The sequence below is a fragment of the Echinops telfairi genome, unplaced genomic scaffold (assembly GCF_000313985.2).
Source record: "Echinops telfairi isolate 266 unplaced genomic scaffold, ASM31398v2 ScPeMD7_70;HRSCAF=299, whole genome shotgun sequence".
NCBI lineage: Eukaryota > Metazoa > Chordata > Mammalia > Afrosoricida > Tenrecidae > Echinops > Echinops telfairi.
In genome coordinates, this window is record NW_022103968.1 from 13647339 (window position 1) to 13662998 (window position 15660).

The 15660-nt window shown below is 50.6% G+C and overlaps 1 protein-coding gene across 1 annotated transcript in view; it reads left to right on the plus strand.

Moving 5' to 3' along the window:
* The window catches only part of GFRA1 (GDNF family receptor alpha 1), a 257659-nt gene that overhangs the window by 230699 nt on the left and 11300 nt on the right, over window positions 1-15660 (plus strand). The window contains exon 8 of the mRNA XM_013004160.2: window positions 2214-2395. Coding sequence (XP_012859614.1) covers window positions 2214-2395 — 182 coding nt within the window. The remainder of the gene's footprint in view (window positions 1-2213; window positions 2396-15660) is intronic.

The following is a 15660-nucleotide window of genomic DNA, read 5'->3' on the forward strand; positions in this document are numbered from 1 at the left end:
AAGCCTCCCCTTACCCAAACAGCAATTCTAATGCTCCACTGTCACCCCCAGTCCATTCATCACCACCTAATGGTGGCTTCAGGTTTGAATGCTTGGCTGCTAACTCGAAGACTGGACTTTGAGCCCAGCCAGTAACTTCATAGCTATCTTCTTCCATCAAGATTACAGAACAGAAAACCCTACGGGGAAGTTCTGCTCTTTTCCCAGGGGCTCAGGATGAGACGACTCTATAGAGACTATAACAGCCGAGTACTGGTATCTGCTTAACTCATTGGACTCCCCAATCCAGAGGTGAACCTCACAGGGTCAGGACGACTCCGTGTCTTTTGTGACTGCCATGGTCATTCAGCACAAAGATGTTCTGCTGCCGTTTGACTGGGTGCATGGAGGAATGAATGAACAAGGGAGCCGTGATGTTCCAGTGTGACAAATCAGACACACTGGGAGAACACAGGCGGTGTCAACAAATGACCAGGCTCTTCTGAATCTACACATCTTAACAAGAAAAAGGAAGAGTTAGAGTTTTATGTTCCTTACTTTGTTTTGTTTGTTATTGATACTTCTGAGTTCATTTGAGGAAATCGTTCCCTCTGTCTCTTTGTCTACATTCTACCCACCCATTAAGCCATGTAACGGGCTAGGAGCATGAAAACCATTTATGTTATTTTGAGCCTTTGTTTTTTCCCTGACAGCCTAAGAAAAGTCAGATTTCATAAAACAAGCTTCCAATTTGCTACAACTTAAAGGATAACAATTTTAGGACAAAATGTCACTTCTAAGAGGAAGATTAGGCTTAAATTATTCTGTTTTGTATATCGAAAAAATGCCAGCTACGAGTCATATATTAACAATTTGCACATTCAGGTCCCAAATGGAAGAGCTTGATTTCTTTTATACAGTGAATATGAAATATAAAAAAAAAATCTTAAATCCAGGCCAAATCCCAGGGGACCTGATTAAAAACTGCATTTTATTCGTTCGACGGGGAGGGGAACAACACACAGCCAATTTACTCTCACCATCAAAACAATCTAATCCCAAGAAATTGTAATCAGCTTTTTAAAGTTTTACATTTTGAACTTTTCTCTCAAGCAGGGCTGCTCCTACCCTAATTATGCAGATTTTGTTTGGAAGTCTAGAACAGAAAGTGGGAAGGGGGGATGTCACATGATCTTGCTTAAACTTGCACTGTGCATCGCCGAGGCTCGGAGTCCATTTTTCTTTTAAAGAAACCGGAGGGCATATGTACTTGGGGTTTGCCTGACACACAGTAGTAGCCTATTTGCCTTTTGAGTTGAACCCAATGTATAGAGACCCCATAAGTTAGAAACCAGTCCCTGGAGAAGGAGGCCAGCCGTGGTAAATTGGAGGGACAGCGAAAAAGAAGACCATCCTTGGGGAGATGGGTTGACTGCAACAATGGGAGCAGGCCTAGGAACGGTTGTGAGGACAGCAGGGGACCAGGAACTGGTTCTGTCTGTTGTGCACAGGGTCGCTGTGGATCTGAACCGGCTCCATGGTTCTCAGCTACAGCAGCGTGAGATAGAGTAGAATTGTCCCCACATCGGGTTTCCCAGTGGCTGTGGCCTGCCACATCTTTCTCTTGCACACTGGTTGGTGGGTTTGAACTGCCTGTCAGCAGCTGCGCTCTTCAACCGTGTCCTCGCAGTGCTGCTGGGCACATAGTAGGCATTCTACTACAGCGTGCTTGGCTATTCTCTGGCACCACTTGCCGGAATAGAGGATTGAGGCCACCGAATCATTGGCGCTCCATGAGTAGGGATGTTGGGTTCTAGAAGAACTGACTAGTTTGCTGTGATGCAGTTCTGACCGAGCACAAGCCTCTTCTCGGAAGATGGGCTGGTGTCTATAGTCCCAAGTTGAATTCCAAGGGCCGAGGTTGAATTCCAAAGAAGTCTACTGAGGAGGATTTCAGGGAAAGGCACTTGCTCAACACCTGGCACCTAAATGGGACCTCAGTATGCATTCGCTTCATTTGGGTTTGAACTGAGGGTCTAGGTCGGTGTTACCTGAATGGATTTGAGGGCATCTGACCCAATGGCTGGCCCTCATCCAGTGGGGAATGGCTGGGTTTTGTTCAGAGATGTCTGATGGCATCATCAGAATTTTTAGCGTGCCTCCCTGGCTGTGTATCCTGTCTGTTACATTTGCTGCCTGACTTTGAAATTGGATTTCCTCCTGTTTTACTGCAGAAAATGCAATTCAAGCCTTTGGCAACGGCTCCGACGTGACTGTGTGGCAGCCAGCCCTCCCGGTACAGACCACCACTGCCACCACCAGCACCGCCTTCCGGGGCAAGAACAAGCCCCTGGGACCAGCAGGCTCTGAGAATGAAATTCCTACTCACATGTTACCGCCTTGTGCAAACTTACAGGTGAGATCTGAGTCTCCCCTCCCCTATGGCGCTCACTCCTGCAGGGACCCACTTTCTGATCTGCATTTACAGAGAGGGCAATTTCTGCTCAGATTTAAGTCTGAAAAGTGCATTGAAATCCTGGCATACGGGGCTCCAAAGGGCTACAGAAACCAAAATTCCAAACCCGCTGCCACCAAGTGCATGCCGACTCATAGCAACCCTGTAGGACAGGGCAGAAGGGCCCCTGTGGGTTTCCAAGACTGTCACTCTCAATGGGAGTCGAAACCCTACCCTTTCTCCTGCTGAGTGACTGGTGGTTTCGAACCGCTGATCTTGCAGCACAAGGTGTAACCCACTGTGCCACCAGGGCTCTGAAGGGCGACACAGTGAGGAGGTAAAGCAGACTTGGGAACTGAAGCCATCCTTTTCTGGGGCAGAGGTGGGGGTAGGGGGAGATGTTTATCAAGTCACTTGACCTACCTACCTGGCCTTGGTTCCTTTTAGATGAATGGAATCTTCTTGGTGGTGGAATGGAAGGGGTCGACAAGCTATTTATTTCATTATACTTGCCCTGGGTTCTCTATAAAACAACAGCATATTGGAAAAGGGGCTCTTGGGTTTGTCTCTGTTCTTGCTCCTTAAATCTAGTGAAGCCGGTCTAGTTATGTGTCAAGGTTAATTGTGGTATCTGAGTGATACTCAGCCTCTAACTAGAAGATGGGAGGTTCGAGCCCTCCCAAGGCACCTGTGACCTGCTTCTGGAACAAACGCAGCCATTGCTGTCCTCCTCCTTGCCATCCATCTGATCTTTAGTCTATCTCCTTTCTCTTCCTGTGTCTCCGGCCCCCGCCAGCACCCACCTTGAGATACACACACCACTAAGGGCAACCAGGTGTTCTTCATCCTTTCAAAGCATTTCCTTTGTATGTACCATGCCCCAAACAGCAGTGGATTCTGGGACTGGGCAGAGGCTTTTGGAGTCCTGTGGCATCTCCCTACTCCAGGGTCCTGGAGGTAAGAGAAGAAAGTGACTTGCACCAAATCCCCAAGCCAGTTATTGGTGAAGCTAGGCTCAGATGTGGATGTCAGTTAACACGAGCGCCCCCTCTGAATGATATGAACTTGTTATTCTAAGGTGATAGCAGTGACTTGTTGGTGATCCCCAAGGCTAGAAAAGGTGAGCTATTCTGCTACCAAACCAAGTTCTCTTCTGTGCATGGTTAAGTGCCAGAGCATGGCTGCAGAGATGCCTCATCTGCTGACCCAGCCCTTCTGCGTTTTGGAAACTGGGGGGAGATGGACATTCCAAAATACATCCTCTGCTCCATGACCTTGAATAGAGTGGGCAAGATATGGCTTGTTAATACAGTTGGAAGGTCAATTGTACTTAATTGGTCACTTCTCAGAGGAATGGGCATCACTGGAGGTGCCATGACTCTTTGTCCCCCCATGAATGGGCCAGGAACCCATCTGCCACCAGAGGCATTTCCCCCAGCCAGATCACAGCAGCTGACTCCAGCTTCCTGCGGTGAAGCACAAGGTGGGCTGACCATGGATATTCTGCCTCCAACACAGGCCTGCCAAACCACCCCTCCCTTGGAGGCGAGCGAGCTCTGTGTATGGCAGGGTTGCCCTGGCAACATCAGGAAACTTGTGAGCTCTGTTCCCCAGAAGGAGCCTGTTCTTGAGGAGCAGAGGGGCAGAGGCTGGTGGTTGGCAGAGAGTTGCCTTTGAACGTCTTGGCAGAGGGAAAATGGAAGTGGGGAAGTGTCCGGGAACTTGGGGCGGGGGCAGGGGGCACCCTCATCTCTCCTCCCTCTAAACAGCAGTCTGCCTCCAGGGGGCCTATATGAGCTCCACAGAACCTTGCTTTGACCCTGTAAGACAGTGGTTCTCAACCTTCCCAATTCTGAGACCCTTTAGTACAGTTCTCATGTTGCGGTGACCCCCCAACTCTAAAATTATTTTCATTGCTACTTTATAACTGTCATTTTGCTACTGTTCACGGGTGACCCCTGTGAAAGGGTCGTTTGACCCCCAAAAGGGTCACGACCCACATGTTGAGAACCGCAGCCCTAAGATGACTGCCCAGGGAGCGGTTTTTGCATAGGTGAGGGGGACTGTACTGTCCTCTCTGGGCCTTGTCTGCCTCACCTACACAATCCCACGGTGGCCTGGATGCTAAAGTTGAGAGGTGCTTCCAGTGCTCAGTGCAGCGTGAATGACCCCAAATGCCTCCATTTCCAGCCAAACAAGAGTCATGTCTATAGGTGAAGTAGTGAGTTCCACGCTGGGCTGCTCCCTACAAGGTCAGCAGTTCAAAATCACCAGCCATTCTACAGGAGGAAGATGAAGCTTTCCACTCCCATAAAAATCTGTTACAGTCTCCGGAACCCAGAGGGGTCTGGTTCGACTCTGTCCCATAGGGTTGCTATGAGTTGGTATTGACAGTGGTTTTGACTTAGAAGTGGACCACTAACCCTAGGGCTGTGTGCACACCAGAGAATCATCAACCACTTCACATCAAAAGGGCGGCATTTACCCAAGAGTCAAGTTCAGAAGGGTTAGGGAAGGAGGGGGAACAGAAACAGGAAGCCCAGGCAGCAAGTGGGCTACTCTTTGGGATGGCGGTCAATGGGATGACACAATGTGGGTCAACTGTTGAATGTAGCGCTGATGATCTGCTCTGTAAAGCTTCACCAATTCACAGGGATACGTTGAAAGAATAGTTCCTGTGTCATCTGTGCTTCCAGGGCGGTTGGCCACTCAATTCCTCAATGGCCCACGGTAGTGGTGGCAGATCTTACTGAGAGGTGGGGTGTTGAGGGGACATGATGCCAGGACATTGTTTTCCTTCTGAAGGGAGCTAAGGGGCATCGATGTGTTGGCACTGGCTGGTGTATAGTGCACTAGAGCTTTCATGCTCTTCTCAGTTGCCCCAGTGAGTCCGGTCTGGCAGGCATCTTTGCCATTTATAAACGAGGTACCTGAAGCCGGGAGAGGCTATTGATGTCAACCATGCCACATCATGATCCTTGGAAAACCTGGCCACCATCTGTGTCAGAAGACCTGAAGGAAGGAAGAGGCTGGTTGGGGAAAGTAGAATATCCTGGTTCTTCTCGAAGATCGGTAACATTGGATTTGGTTCCTCTGTGCCTTGACTCCAGCAGCCAGACAAGAAGAGGAGCGCTAGGATTGGATCGTAGAACTTTATGTGGCCTGATGGTCTTTGGAGGAATGGTTGAGAGAATCATGTGGGGTCAGAGACTTGAAGGGGAGGGGGCTGAAGGCGGGGGAGTAAAAAAGGTTTTTCTGTGAGAAGGTGGTGCTGGTGCTAACAGAGCATGCCTGTGTCTGTGTTTCCGAGCCCCCAGGAGAGCCACTGTCCCCATCTGTCCTTGCATGGCTGGCCTGGCTGTCTCCAGATGAATTACTGTTTGCCGTGGGGCAGGGGGAGGGGCTAGAAATATCTGAGAATGGTGTTTGGCCCTACCACGTGTGCCATGACTCAGAATAGGACGGACATAGATTTAGAGAATGCTGGTACTCTTTGGCAGCTGGAAAGTTCACGTCCCTTGAGAAGGGTCCCCTTGTAATATTCTAAAATGTCCAATAATATGAGAAAAGTCTTGGGGACTAGCATTTCTCACAATGAGAGAGAGAGAGAGAGATCCCACTTGGAAAGGAAGAAGCACAAATGGACATTTTCAAAGTCTGCTGCCTCCAAAGGTAATTACCCCTCCCCCCCCCCACTGCCCCAACCCAGTGCAATTAGCTTTGGGGCCCTGGTGGGGTGCAGATAGGACACACTCATCGGCAGTTTCTCTGAACAGATTCTGCTTTTTTAAAAAGGAACGGTGAGTGATTAGTCTAAAATGTCAGAGAAATGTCCAAGTGCTCACCCCCTGAGGTGACAAAATATGGGGGTTCGAGCTAAGCTGCCAAGCTCCCATGTCAGGATTAATTGGCAATCATATTTGTCACAAGCACGACGCAGGACTGTGCTATTGTTGGCGTAGTCCTTTGACTTGTGCAAAGCAGCCGCATGGAAAACAAAGAAACGTTAATACTTCTGTGCACTTGAGTGGGCTGGACAAAGCGCAGGGTATTTAAACACAATGGACTGTGCTGGTCGCTGGTTTAAAATAAATATCTGTGTGAGGGCTAAGGAAGCACCACAGAAGGTTTTATTCTGCACCAATTGTAGGCAGCTCAGAGTGGAGACCTCTTCATGTGGGATTGGCCCACCTTGGATTGCCACGATCAGACAGTCCTTGTGGTTGTGGACGTGCTTCTTGTTGGTGTTGCTGTGGGCTATTGAGTCTCTTCGGATTCAAAGACCCTATAGGACAGAGGAGAGCTGCCCCCAAAGGCTACCATCTTTAAGGGAGCTGATATTCAAGTCTTTTCTCCCCTGGACGTATGGGTTATAATGGGTTTGAACCCCCAACCTTTGATTAGCGGCCAAAAGCTAACCACTGTGACCCGCCAAAACTCCAAGCTCACTGTCATTGCATCAATGCCGATTCATAGCGACTCCATAGGACAGGGTAGCGCTGCCTCTGAACAAGCGGTTTCCGAGAGATTGTACCTGTTCATGGGAGTAGAAAGCCCCATCTCTCTCCCTCGGGGCAGCTAGTGGTTTCTAACTGCTGACCTCGCAGTTAGCAGCCCAACAGGTCACCAAGATGCCACTGTGACACCACGGCTCCTTCCAGGGGAGTAACGAGGACTGGGCACCCCAGCCTTGGGGCCTGTGTTCAGGACCCCTGACAAAGTTCCACTGGCCTTGCCCCTCTGCACGCCCTTCCCCAGGTGGTGTTGATGAGAGGGTGAGGTCTGACACATCTAGGGCCTGAAATTCAGAAAGAGAGGCCAACAGGGGATGAGGGGGTGGGATGGAGCACCAGGGATGGCAATTCTTGTGCAAACAAGACCCAAGGAGGCCCAGGCCATGTAGGTCTGCGGTAGATGGTGGGCATTCCCTGCCCTCCTCGGGTGAGACTGCTCAGCCACAGTTCTAGGAAGAAGCCAGCATGGCGGCCTGCTCCTCAGGCACACAGTAGGCAGCATCAGCCTTGGCTGCTGATCCACAAGGCTGGTAGTTGGACCCCACCCAGTGGTTCTGAGGAAGCAAGACCTGGCAATCTGCTCTCATAATTATGACAGCCTAGCAAACCCTACAGGCAGATCTCTGCCACCGAGGGTCACCCTGCATCAAGTCACCTGGAGAGCACCTAGCAACTCGGACAAGGGACCAAGTGGGCAACCTGTGTGTGACTGTTTCCTTCTGAAATCAGCAATGCCAAAGTCAGCTGCTGCACCTGCCACCTCCCCACCCGCATCACATCCTTTGGTGGTCAGACCACACACGCCCTGCCCACCCATGTCAGACATGACCAAGGGGACACTCACAGCAGCTCTGCACGTTGGGGGCAGAGATCCTGCAGCATTCACTGGATTTCCATCTCATTTCCCTCCTTCCTGTCTCCAGGGAAGCCTTGACACAGTTCCTTCTCTTCCTCGAGGGAAGCTCCAAGCCCCATGAAATGGGTTGGGCATTGGGAGATGAAGCCCAATGTTGACAAGTAAGTAGAAGAGGTAAAGGGTGGACAGGATTCACCTGTCTTTAATATGGCCTTGAAATCCCTGTAACAGCCACTTAGTCTTCCTTAGAATAAGGAAAGTTGTCATTGTCTGAACCCAAGTTGTTTTCTCCAAGAAGATCCACACCCCTATTGCTCCCCACCCCATGACCCCAGTCCTCCATCAGACCTACACCAAGTCCCTTTGGACCAGAGAGGACCAGGCTGAAAGCAACCCCCCGCAGGAGCCAAATTCCACCAGTCCAGATGTGGCAGGAAGGCGATTATCCCAAACAGCTAACTACCCAGGACTCTGCTGGCTGCCACCAAGTGAAATTTTAAGTGTTGAGTTTTCAGAGGAGAGCTGCCAATGGGTGTTCTGTAAATCATTTGTGCCAGCAGACTGACCCCATTATGTCAGCTAATCCTGGAAATACAGGAGGTAAATTTAAATCTTCTAGCATGAAGCACTTAATCAATATTCTAAATGTTTTTCTTGCAATTTATGCCAGCAGAGCAGTGGGGTGCTTTGGCATCCCGTTAATCTTCCGCTAGAGAAGAGGTACTGGAGAGCGAGGCGAGGGTGCTGGGAATTTTGCACCAGGTAACTCAGGACCTTTGTGGTGTAGTAGATACGCATTGGGTGACTAACTGCAAGGTCAGCAGTTCAAAACCACCAAGGGAAACAGGGCTTTCTACTCCCACAAAGGGTCGCACTCTTGGAAGTCCACAAGGGCAGTTAGGATCGCTATTAGTTGGCTTCAACTAGATGACAGTGAGTTTGGTTTGACCTTGAGGGAAGAGCCCCAGGAAGATGGAAGCGGAGAAGGAGGGCGTGTCCACCACTGGTCCCTGGCTTGGGAAAGCTCCTCCCATTACACACCCCCTTCTGCCCTGTAGCTTGGAACCACCTGATTCAAAGCTGTTTTTTCCGATAGCTTCCTTTTTAACCAGTGGTGAGCAGGTAGAGGGATGGTTTGCTGCAAGCGCATGAGCTTTGGCGTTCGTTGAATTCGGGTAAGAATTCCTCTGTGGCCACCAGGGTTTCTTGCTCGCTCTGAACCCCTGCTAGACAATAGAAATACTCTTACCAACCTCTTGGGGTTGTGAGAATTCAAGGCTAATGCCCATCTATTAACACAGTGACTGGCTAATCCTTGCTACTCGGGAAGTGGCTGCCACTGTCCTGTGGTTGATGAGGTGTCTTGTAAAGGGGTTTCAGTTTATAAATGCACGAGTTTATTCAAAACAAAACGTGCCTAACGATGTCTCCGAGATCCATGGATGCCTGTAGGCCAGTTCTGTCCGTAATGAACTTGTCTTAGTCTCATTAGGATGCGTTCAAGGAGACCAATCCAAAAGGGATTCAGGGGGGATTTGCTGGGCCAGTGCAATGCAGGCAGGGCTGTCCACTCTGTCGGGCCTGAGGCTTCTTAGGGCTCCACAGGAGTCATCCTGTTAGATACTCTCCAAGGAGCCAGGACCATCATGGGGCTGGTTATGAAGAAGCTTTAAGAAAACGGAAAACTACACTGGCCAGGACAGTGGAACTGGTGGAGAGGACTCAGAACTCCCTTTGGTGTGTACGTGGGAAGACAAGATGGAAGAGTAAGCTGGTTTGTCACACTGAACGTTTCTTAAGTGGAATGGGCAGGGTTGTAGAAGGGAGCTGTGGTCATCCCCAGACACCCACTTTGGGAACCTAGCATTAATTTCCCCATGGCATCCCTTCCTGCGGAGTGGCACCATGCACAGCATTGTAAGTGGTGTGAACTTAGGCTTCTGAGGATGTCCTTGTCATTCATGGGCCTGCAGGAGCCCAGAGGTTCCCTTCCAAGCTGTATTTTCACCCTCCCAGTGCCAAGGAGCAATATCCTGCAGGTGACAATTCAGAGGAGACTTCTGCCAGACACCACAGGGATGACAGTGTTTACAGACAACACAGACAGGCTGGTCACACATGGAGGTGAAGGATGCAGGTGAGGTGGAGGTTGATATTGGGTATAGGGATGAGGTGGAGGATAGGGAAGAGTTAGGAATGGAATGGAATGGTCAAACCAGAAGCAGACAGAAGCACAGCCCTGAGGTGCGGGACTGTGGCTTTGGTTAAAGGGTTAGTCTTGATGCTCCGTGCTGTTCGGTGTGTGGTCCTGGTGAGCTTTCCATCATTGCTGTGCCACACCCAGTGTTTGCTAGCACCTTCTGTCATTTGTATCTTGCTTGGAAAAAATAAGATGGAAAGAAATCTAAACCTGGGCTACCCCTAGTGTCTCCCTTGCACACCTGCTCAGAGTGGAGAATGGGTGTCCCTCCCTCGGGGAGAAATGAGCGGGAGGAGGGCTCTTACAACTCACACTGCTCTGGACCCTGAGAAACCCCACAGTGGGGGAGTCCCGGACCACTCTGCCCGTGTCCCAGAGTGAAGAACGGGCTTCTCTCACCATGGGGTGGCTGCCCGTGGTCTCCTCAGATGTGTTCCCCGGCCTGCGAGTGCCAGCAGGTGAGCTCTTTGGGGACTGGCATCCCAGAACCCACCCGCATGAGCCCTGGGAGGCTCAGAGTGCCTGTTATCAAAACACTCATTGAAATCAATGCTTGGAGAGCATTCTCCAAGCCCTTCTTCCCCAAGAGTCCTTGAATGCAGAGTTCAGTAAAGGGCCTCACTACGCCAAGGCCTTCACACCCTCCGGAAGAAAAGAAGATGAGGCTGGAGATAAAATGTGCATAGGGAAGCTTATTGGGGGTCAGGCTTCATGGTGGGTGTGTGGGTACACCCTCTGTTGTGGGATGTACCCATGGCTTGCCTGTGGCAGGTACCCAGCTGCCCAGCCCAGGGCCAGGCAGTGGATTCTGACTCCCAGCGACCCAGGATAGAGTTTCTGAGGCTGTAAACCTTGACAGAAACAGATCGCCTGACCTCTCTCCCTCAGGGCAGCTGGTGAGTTTGAACCACCGCCTTTTCAGATTCGCAGTCTATTGCTTACCTGAGTTGGTATTGTAAAAAGCTCATGTATGGAGAGACTTGAAAAGACTCAAACCAAACCAGTTGCTGAAAGGAGAGTTGGTGCCAATTCGTGGCCTTCCCCCATGTGGCTGAGTAGAATCCTCCACAGGGATGCTGACCCCCAAACTTCTTTCCATAGTCTCACCAGGGGGGTTTGAACTGCCAACCTTCAGGTTAGTAATGGAACGTAAACCAGTGACATCCCTCCGGGGCTTGGGGAGACAATAGGGAGGGGAAAATGCTGTTGCCCCAGCCTTTCTTCATCACCCTGGGCCCGAGTAACTGTCCCGGAATGCAGCATTCACACTGGCTGCTCCGACTCCTGGCCCTAGGAGAGGAGGCACTGTGCGGGAGAAACTGCCCGTCCCCACCTGCAGGCTCAGGGGACCGGCTGTCTCCCCAGACCCGATGTCAGCGGCTTGCAGCTGCAAACTGCATCCCCATCATGATTTGTGATTGGCGTGCCTGCTTGCGGGGTGGCAAACTTTGCGTCACCGTATTGTCGGCGTACATAAGACTGTAATTTAAGATTATTTTATCAGCAGTAAAGGGCTTTATAATTCATTCGAAAAGTTGTAATGGTCGTGAGCATCTTCAGTTATATTTTAATAAAATCGCGTTTTATGGCCAGCTGTAAAATTTCAGATTACGGTTTTAGCAACTGGGCGATTCTATTTTTATTGCTTAATAATTGTTCAAATGAAGGAGAATGTAAAGTTCCTAAAAGCAATTTAGTGGCTTCGAGAGAAAAAAAAATAGCGCTTATCAAAATCTGTGGCACACTGTTCATGAACATGGGCACCACCTTCTCCACCAAGGCCAGTTACAGTGTCAACTGCTCCCACCTACAGTGTGGCCAAGGAGCCCATCTGGCAGCTACTGACTGACCCAAAGGTTGGCCGTTCAAACCCACCAGTGGCCCGCTGAGACAAAGGCGTGCCTGTCTGCTTCCGTACAGATTCCAGCCTTGGAAACCCTCGGGCGCAGTTCCACCTTGTCCTGCAGGGTCGCTGGCAGTCCTGTGGATGCCATGACAGAGGGACCGCGTGGCCTAGTGCCCTGAGCTCAGCACAGAGTCAGTATCTGAGTTCTCTGTCCTTTGGCTGTTTGACCCCTGTGCGCCTAAAGGACTTCATCACAAACAGGGAGGGAGCATGGTTGTCCATGTGCTAGACCACCCTGTGCGTGTCACCTCCTCCTAGGGCCTAACTCCAATCGAGTCCCGTTTCAATCCGATGAACACCTGGGACTTCCCCATCCCGGGAAGTGGACGAATGCTCCCACACCCCCGGCATGGCAACTAGATTTTTGTTTATATTTGTGTGACTTTAATGTTTTGGGGGTTTTTTTTAGGGCAGAGTAATGGCAGAGACATCTTTTATTTTACTTCTAAACCACCTTGTTTGAAAATAGCCTCATTTTAAGAGAATGTAACTGTAACAAAAGTGTTGTTGGGGCCGGTGCTCGCCAAGGATCACGCCAACAGTGGGCAGGCGACTCTACCAGGGACTCCTAGTGGCACGTGATGGGGCAGAGTGGAACTGCCCCTGTGGGGTTCTGAGGCAGTAACTCTTCATAGGAGTAGAAAGCCTCGTCTTTCACCTGCCTGGCAGCTGGTGGCTTTGAACTGCTGACCAGCCTGTGGTTAGCAGCCCAACACAGACTCCACTATGCTACCAGGGCTCAGAGACCAGGACTGTATGGTCTTCTAGTTCTGACGTTTGTAAGTCCAGGTCAGGGCATCAGCTCCAGGGGAGGGGTCAGAATTGACTCGAGAACAGTGAGTTTGTTTGCCTTGGGCTTGCACTGAGGAGTCCAGGCAGTGAGTGGAACAGCTCGGGTCCTTTGGGGGAGAGAGGTTCAATAAAGGGCTTCCCTGCCCTTCTCCTGTCCCATCACAGGGCTCAGGTCATGGACAAGAGCTTCAGGAAAGGAGATGGAGAGGATGGGGCTGGGAGGACAATGCAAGCACATCCCCAGAGAGGCTGCCTCCTGCCCCCCAGCTGTTAGGGACCCTGGGTGTGCCGTGAGAACTCACCTTGAGGGTTTTTGTGGAGCAGAAATCTCCCATCCCACAGTTGCCTCCCTTGACCTGGGACTTCTGGTGGAAGCAGCATGGATGTCCACAGTTAGTTTCTGGGGTCAGGTTTGGGAGGCCCCTTAGGCTGTCTGTCACAGGTCCTCCTCATGCCTGTAGGCTGCCCTTAACGGCTCTGCGTGACCTTGGGCTTAGAACTTCGTCAGCAGCCAATGTCTAAAGAAGCTCTCCTTCATCCTGGTGGCATCGTGGGTTTCACATTGAGCTGCTGACCATAAGGTAAGCGGTTCGAAACCACCAGCTGCTCCTCAGGCGGAAGATGAGGCTTTCTGCTCCTGTAAAGAGTGACAGTATTGGAAACCCACAGAGGCAGTTCCGCCCTGTCCGACAGGGTTGCTATGAGTCAGCAGTGAGTTGGCTCTTTCAGTTTGAATACAAAGAGGGAGAATAGCAGCGCCCCCCTCAGAGCGGCGTGGGAAGCTGGGCCCCGTGCCCTTATCCCTGGGGGTTCCTGTTCACAGAGGTCGCACCACCCTCATGGTGAGCAGCCTCTAGGCTCTTCCTGGTTTTGCTCTGGGATAATATTTCTTTCGGAAAAAAAGACTCATCTTAGTCTTAATTTTGGGGGGGCGGGGGTTGTTAGTGGATGGGTGGCTTTTACCTTGTTTGGGCAACACCTGGAGGCTCCATCCTCTGAGCCAGCGGGCGAGCAAAGCCTGGGTCTGTTCTGTCAAACCTTGGTCACCAGGAGAAATCACAGAACCACCCATAGGAGAGAGCCAGGGAGCCCTTATCAACAGCATCTGATGGGGAGGAGGCCTGTGCCCCCACCCCCACCCCACCCCCTGCACCTTCTTCTTTGCTCTTCTCCTTTTGCATTTCCACAGCAGGTTCTGAGGTTCCCCTCAGAGCCCACCCTCCCACCCCATTTCCTTCAGACTGTTCGCTGACAAAGCCCTCTGCTCCCAACCCAAAGTCAAACTCTTTTCACACATTGTTTGGCAAAATTCAGTTGTTAATGGGGCATCATTTTCTGATACACAGCTCATACTCGCTTCTTACCTGAATATCTTACAAATGGAGCAAGTTAAGCTTGAGTGAAAAATCTACAGTCCTCTGGGTTTTGCAAGGCGCATTTGCCCCCAACCGGGGTGGGGGTGGGGGGGCGATCCTGGGACTTTCTGAAAAGCAGGAGGAAGCTCAGCTCAGAGTCATGCTCACCTCCCCGCTGTCCACGCTGTGTGCGCCCAGCACCCCTGCCTCCTGCTATTGGTGTTCAGTTGCGAGGGCAGGGCTGCACGCCACATCCCTCTTACGGGGCACCAAAGACTGATAAGGCCGCCCCAGGGACTGCTCAGCTAATGGAGGGCTCTTGATCTATCTTACCAGACTGTATTCGCTTTCATTGCATTCATTTGTTAATTCAAGAAATCACCAGTGAACATATGTGGGTTAGTCTGGGTACTTTAGAGAAGCAAATCCACAGAAACTCATGTGTAAGAGAGAGTTGTAAATACAGGGTAAGTGTGCATCAAGAAAACATCCCAACCCAGTGCTGCCCAAGCCCACAAGTCCAACAGTAACCCATATGTCTGACACCAATCCACAAAGTCCACCTCCATCTCACAAAACACACACTATGATACCAACTGCAGGAGAAAAGCCGAGTCAGTGAACTTGGAAGCATCTCAGCGCTGGCAGGGGTCTCCACACGGCTGCTCCAGCACCCAGGGCTGCATCGGGGTAGGTCCATGCAGCTTCTCTTTGGGAATGTCTTGCAGGAAGTGAGCCTTGCCAGCTGAAACAGGGCTAAGGCAGCTGCACTCTGGTCCAAGCATCAGAGAACAAGAAACCCGAGAACTCCAAAGGCGAGGCTCACTGAGCCATTTATCCCTCTGCCCTTCAATTGACCCCACATGTGTTTATCAGCCAGGTTGGCACAATAAATAACTCAATCCAACCCTTGCCAACTTGGCACCTGTACATCATTCTTTAGCCTCACAATTGCAATTAAGTAACACCTACACCATAATCCTATAAGCCTGTGAATATGTTCCCACCTACGAAACTTTGTAAGCCAACCACTTCATGCCTTTATCCCCCCAACTTTGGGTATCCAATTTATATACTGCCCACTTACATCAACCCAGTGCTCTGAGGAGACGTATTTTTCAACATGAAGAGTCTACATTCCAGTTGGAATCTTGTGAAGTCTGCATCCATAAGCAAAGTAAAATCTGGATAGTCCATCCATAAAGTCAGCAATAATATGCCCCAGTTCACAGACTCAAAAATCTCCATCTGGTCGGGTTCTGGTCAACTAAATATGGGCTGCCTCATTCAGCCTCCACAGGGTACCCATTGGTCACCTTGCCTTTAGACCATGGCCTCTCACCAATACTCAACAAGCCTAGCCCCCTTGTGCTAGGTCATGAACTTTAGACCAGTCAAACCCGATCTCATCTTCTCCTTTATGTGCTGTAAACTAAGTCCACAGGTGCCAGGGGCCAAACTCAACCCATCTCTTTATTGCTGCATTTCTCCCACTTCCACTCAAGTAGATCCAGGTGGTCACCTAGCAAGCATTTCAGCCTGCTCACAGGCTCCCTTTAACATTCAGTCCTAGAGGAGTTTTTTTCAGCTTCTGACAAAGACT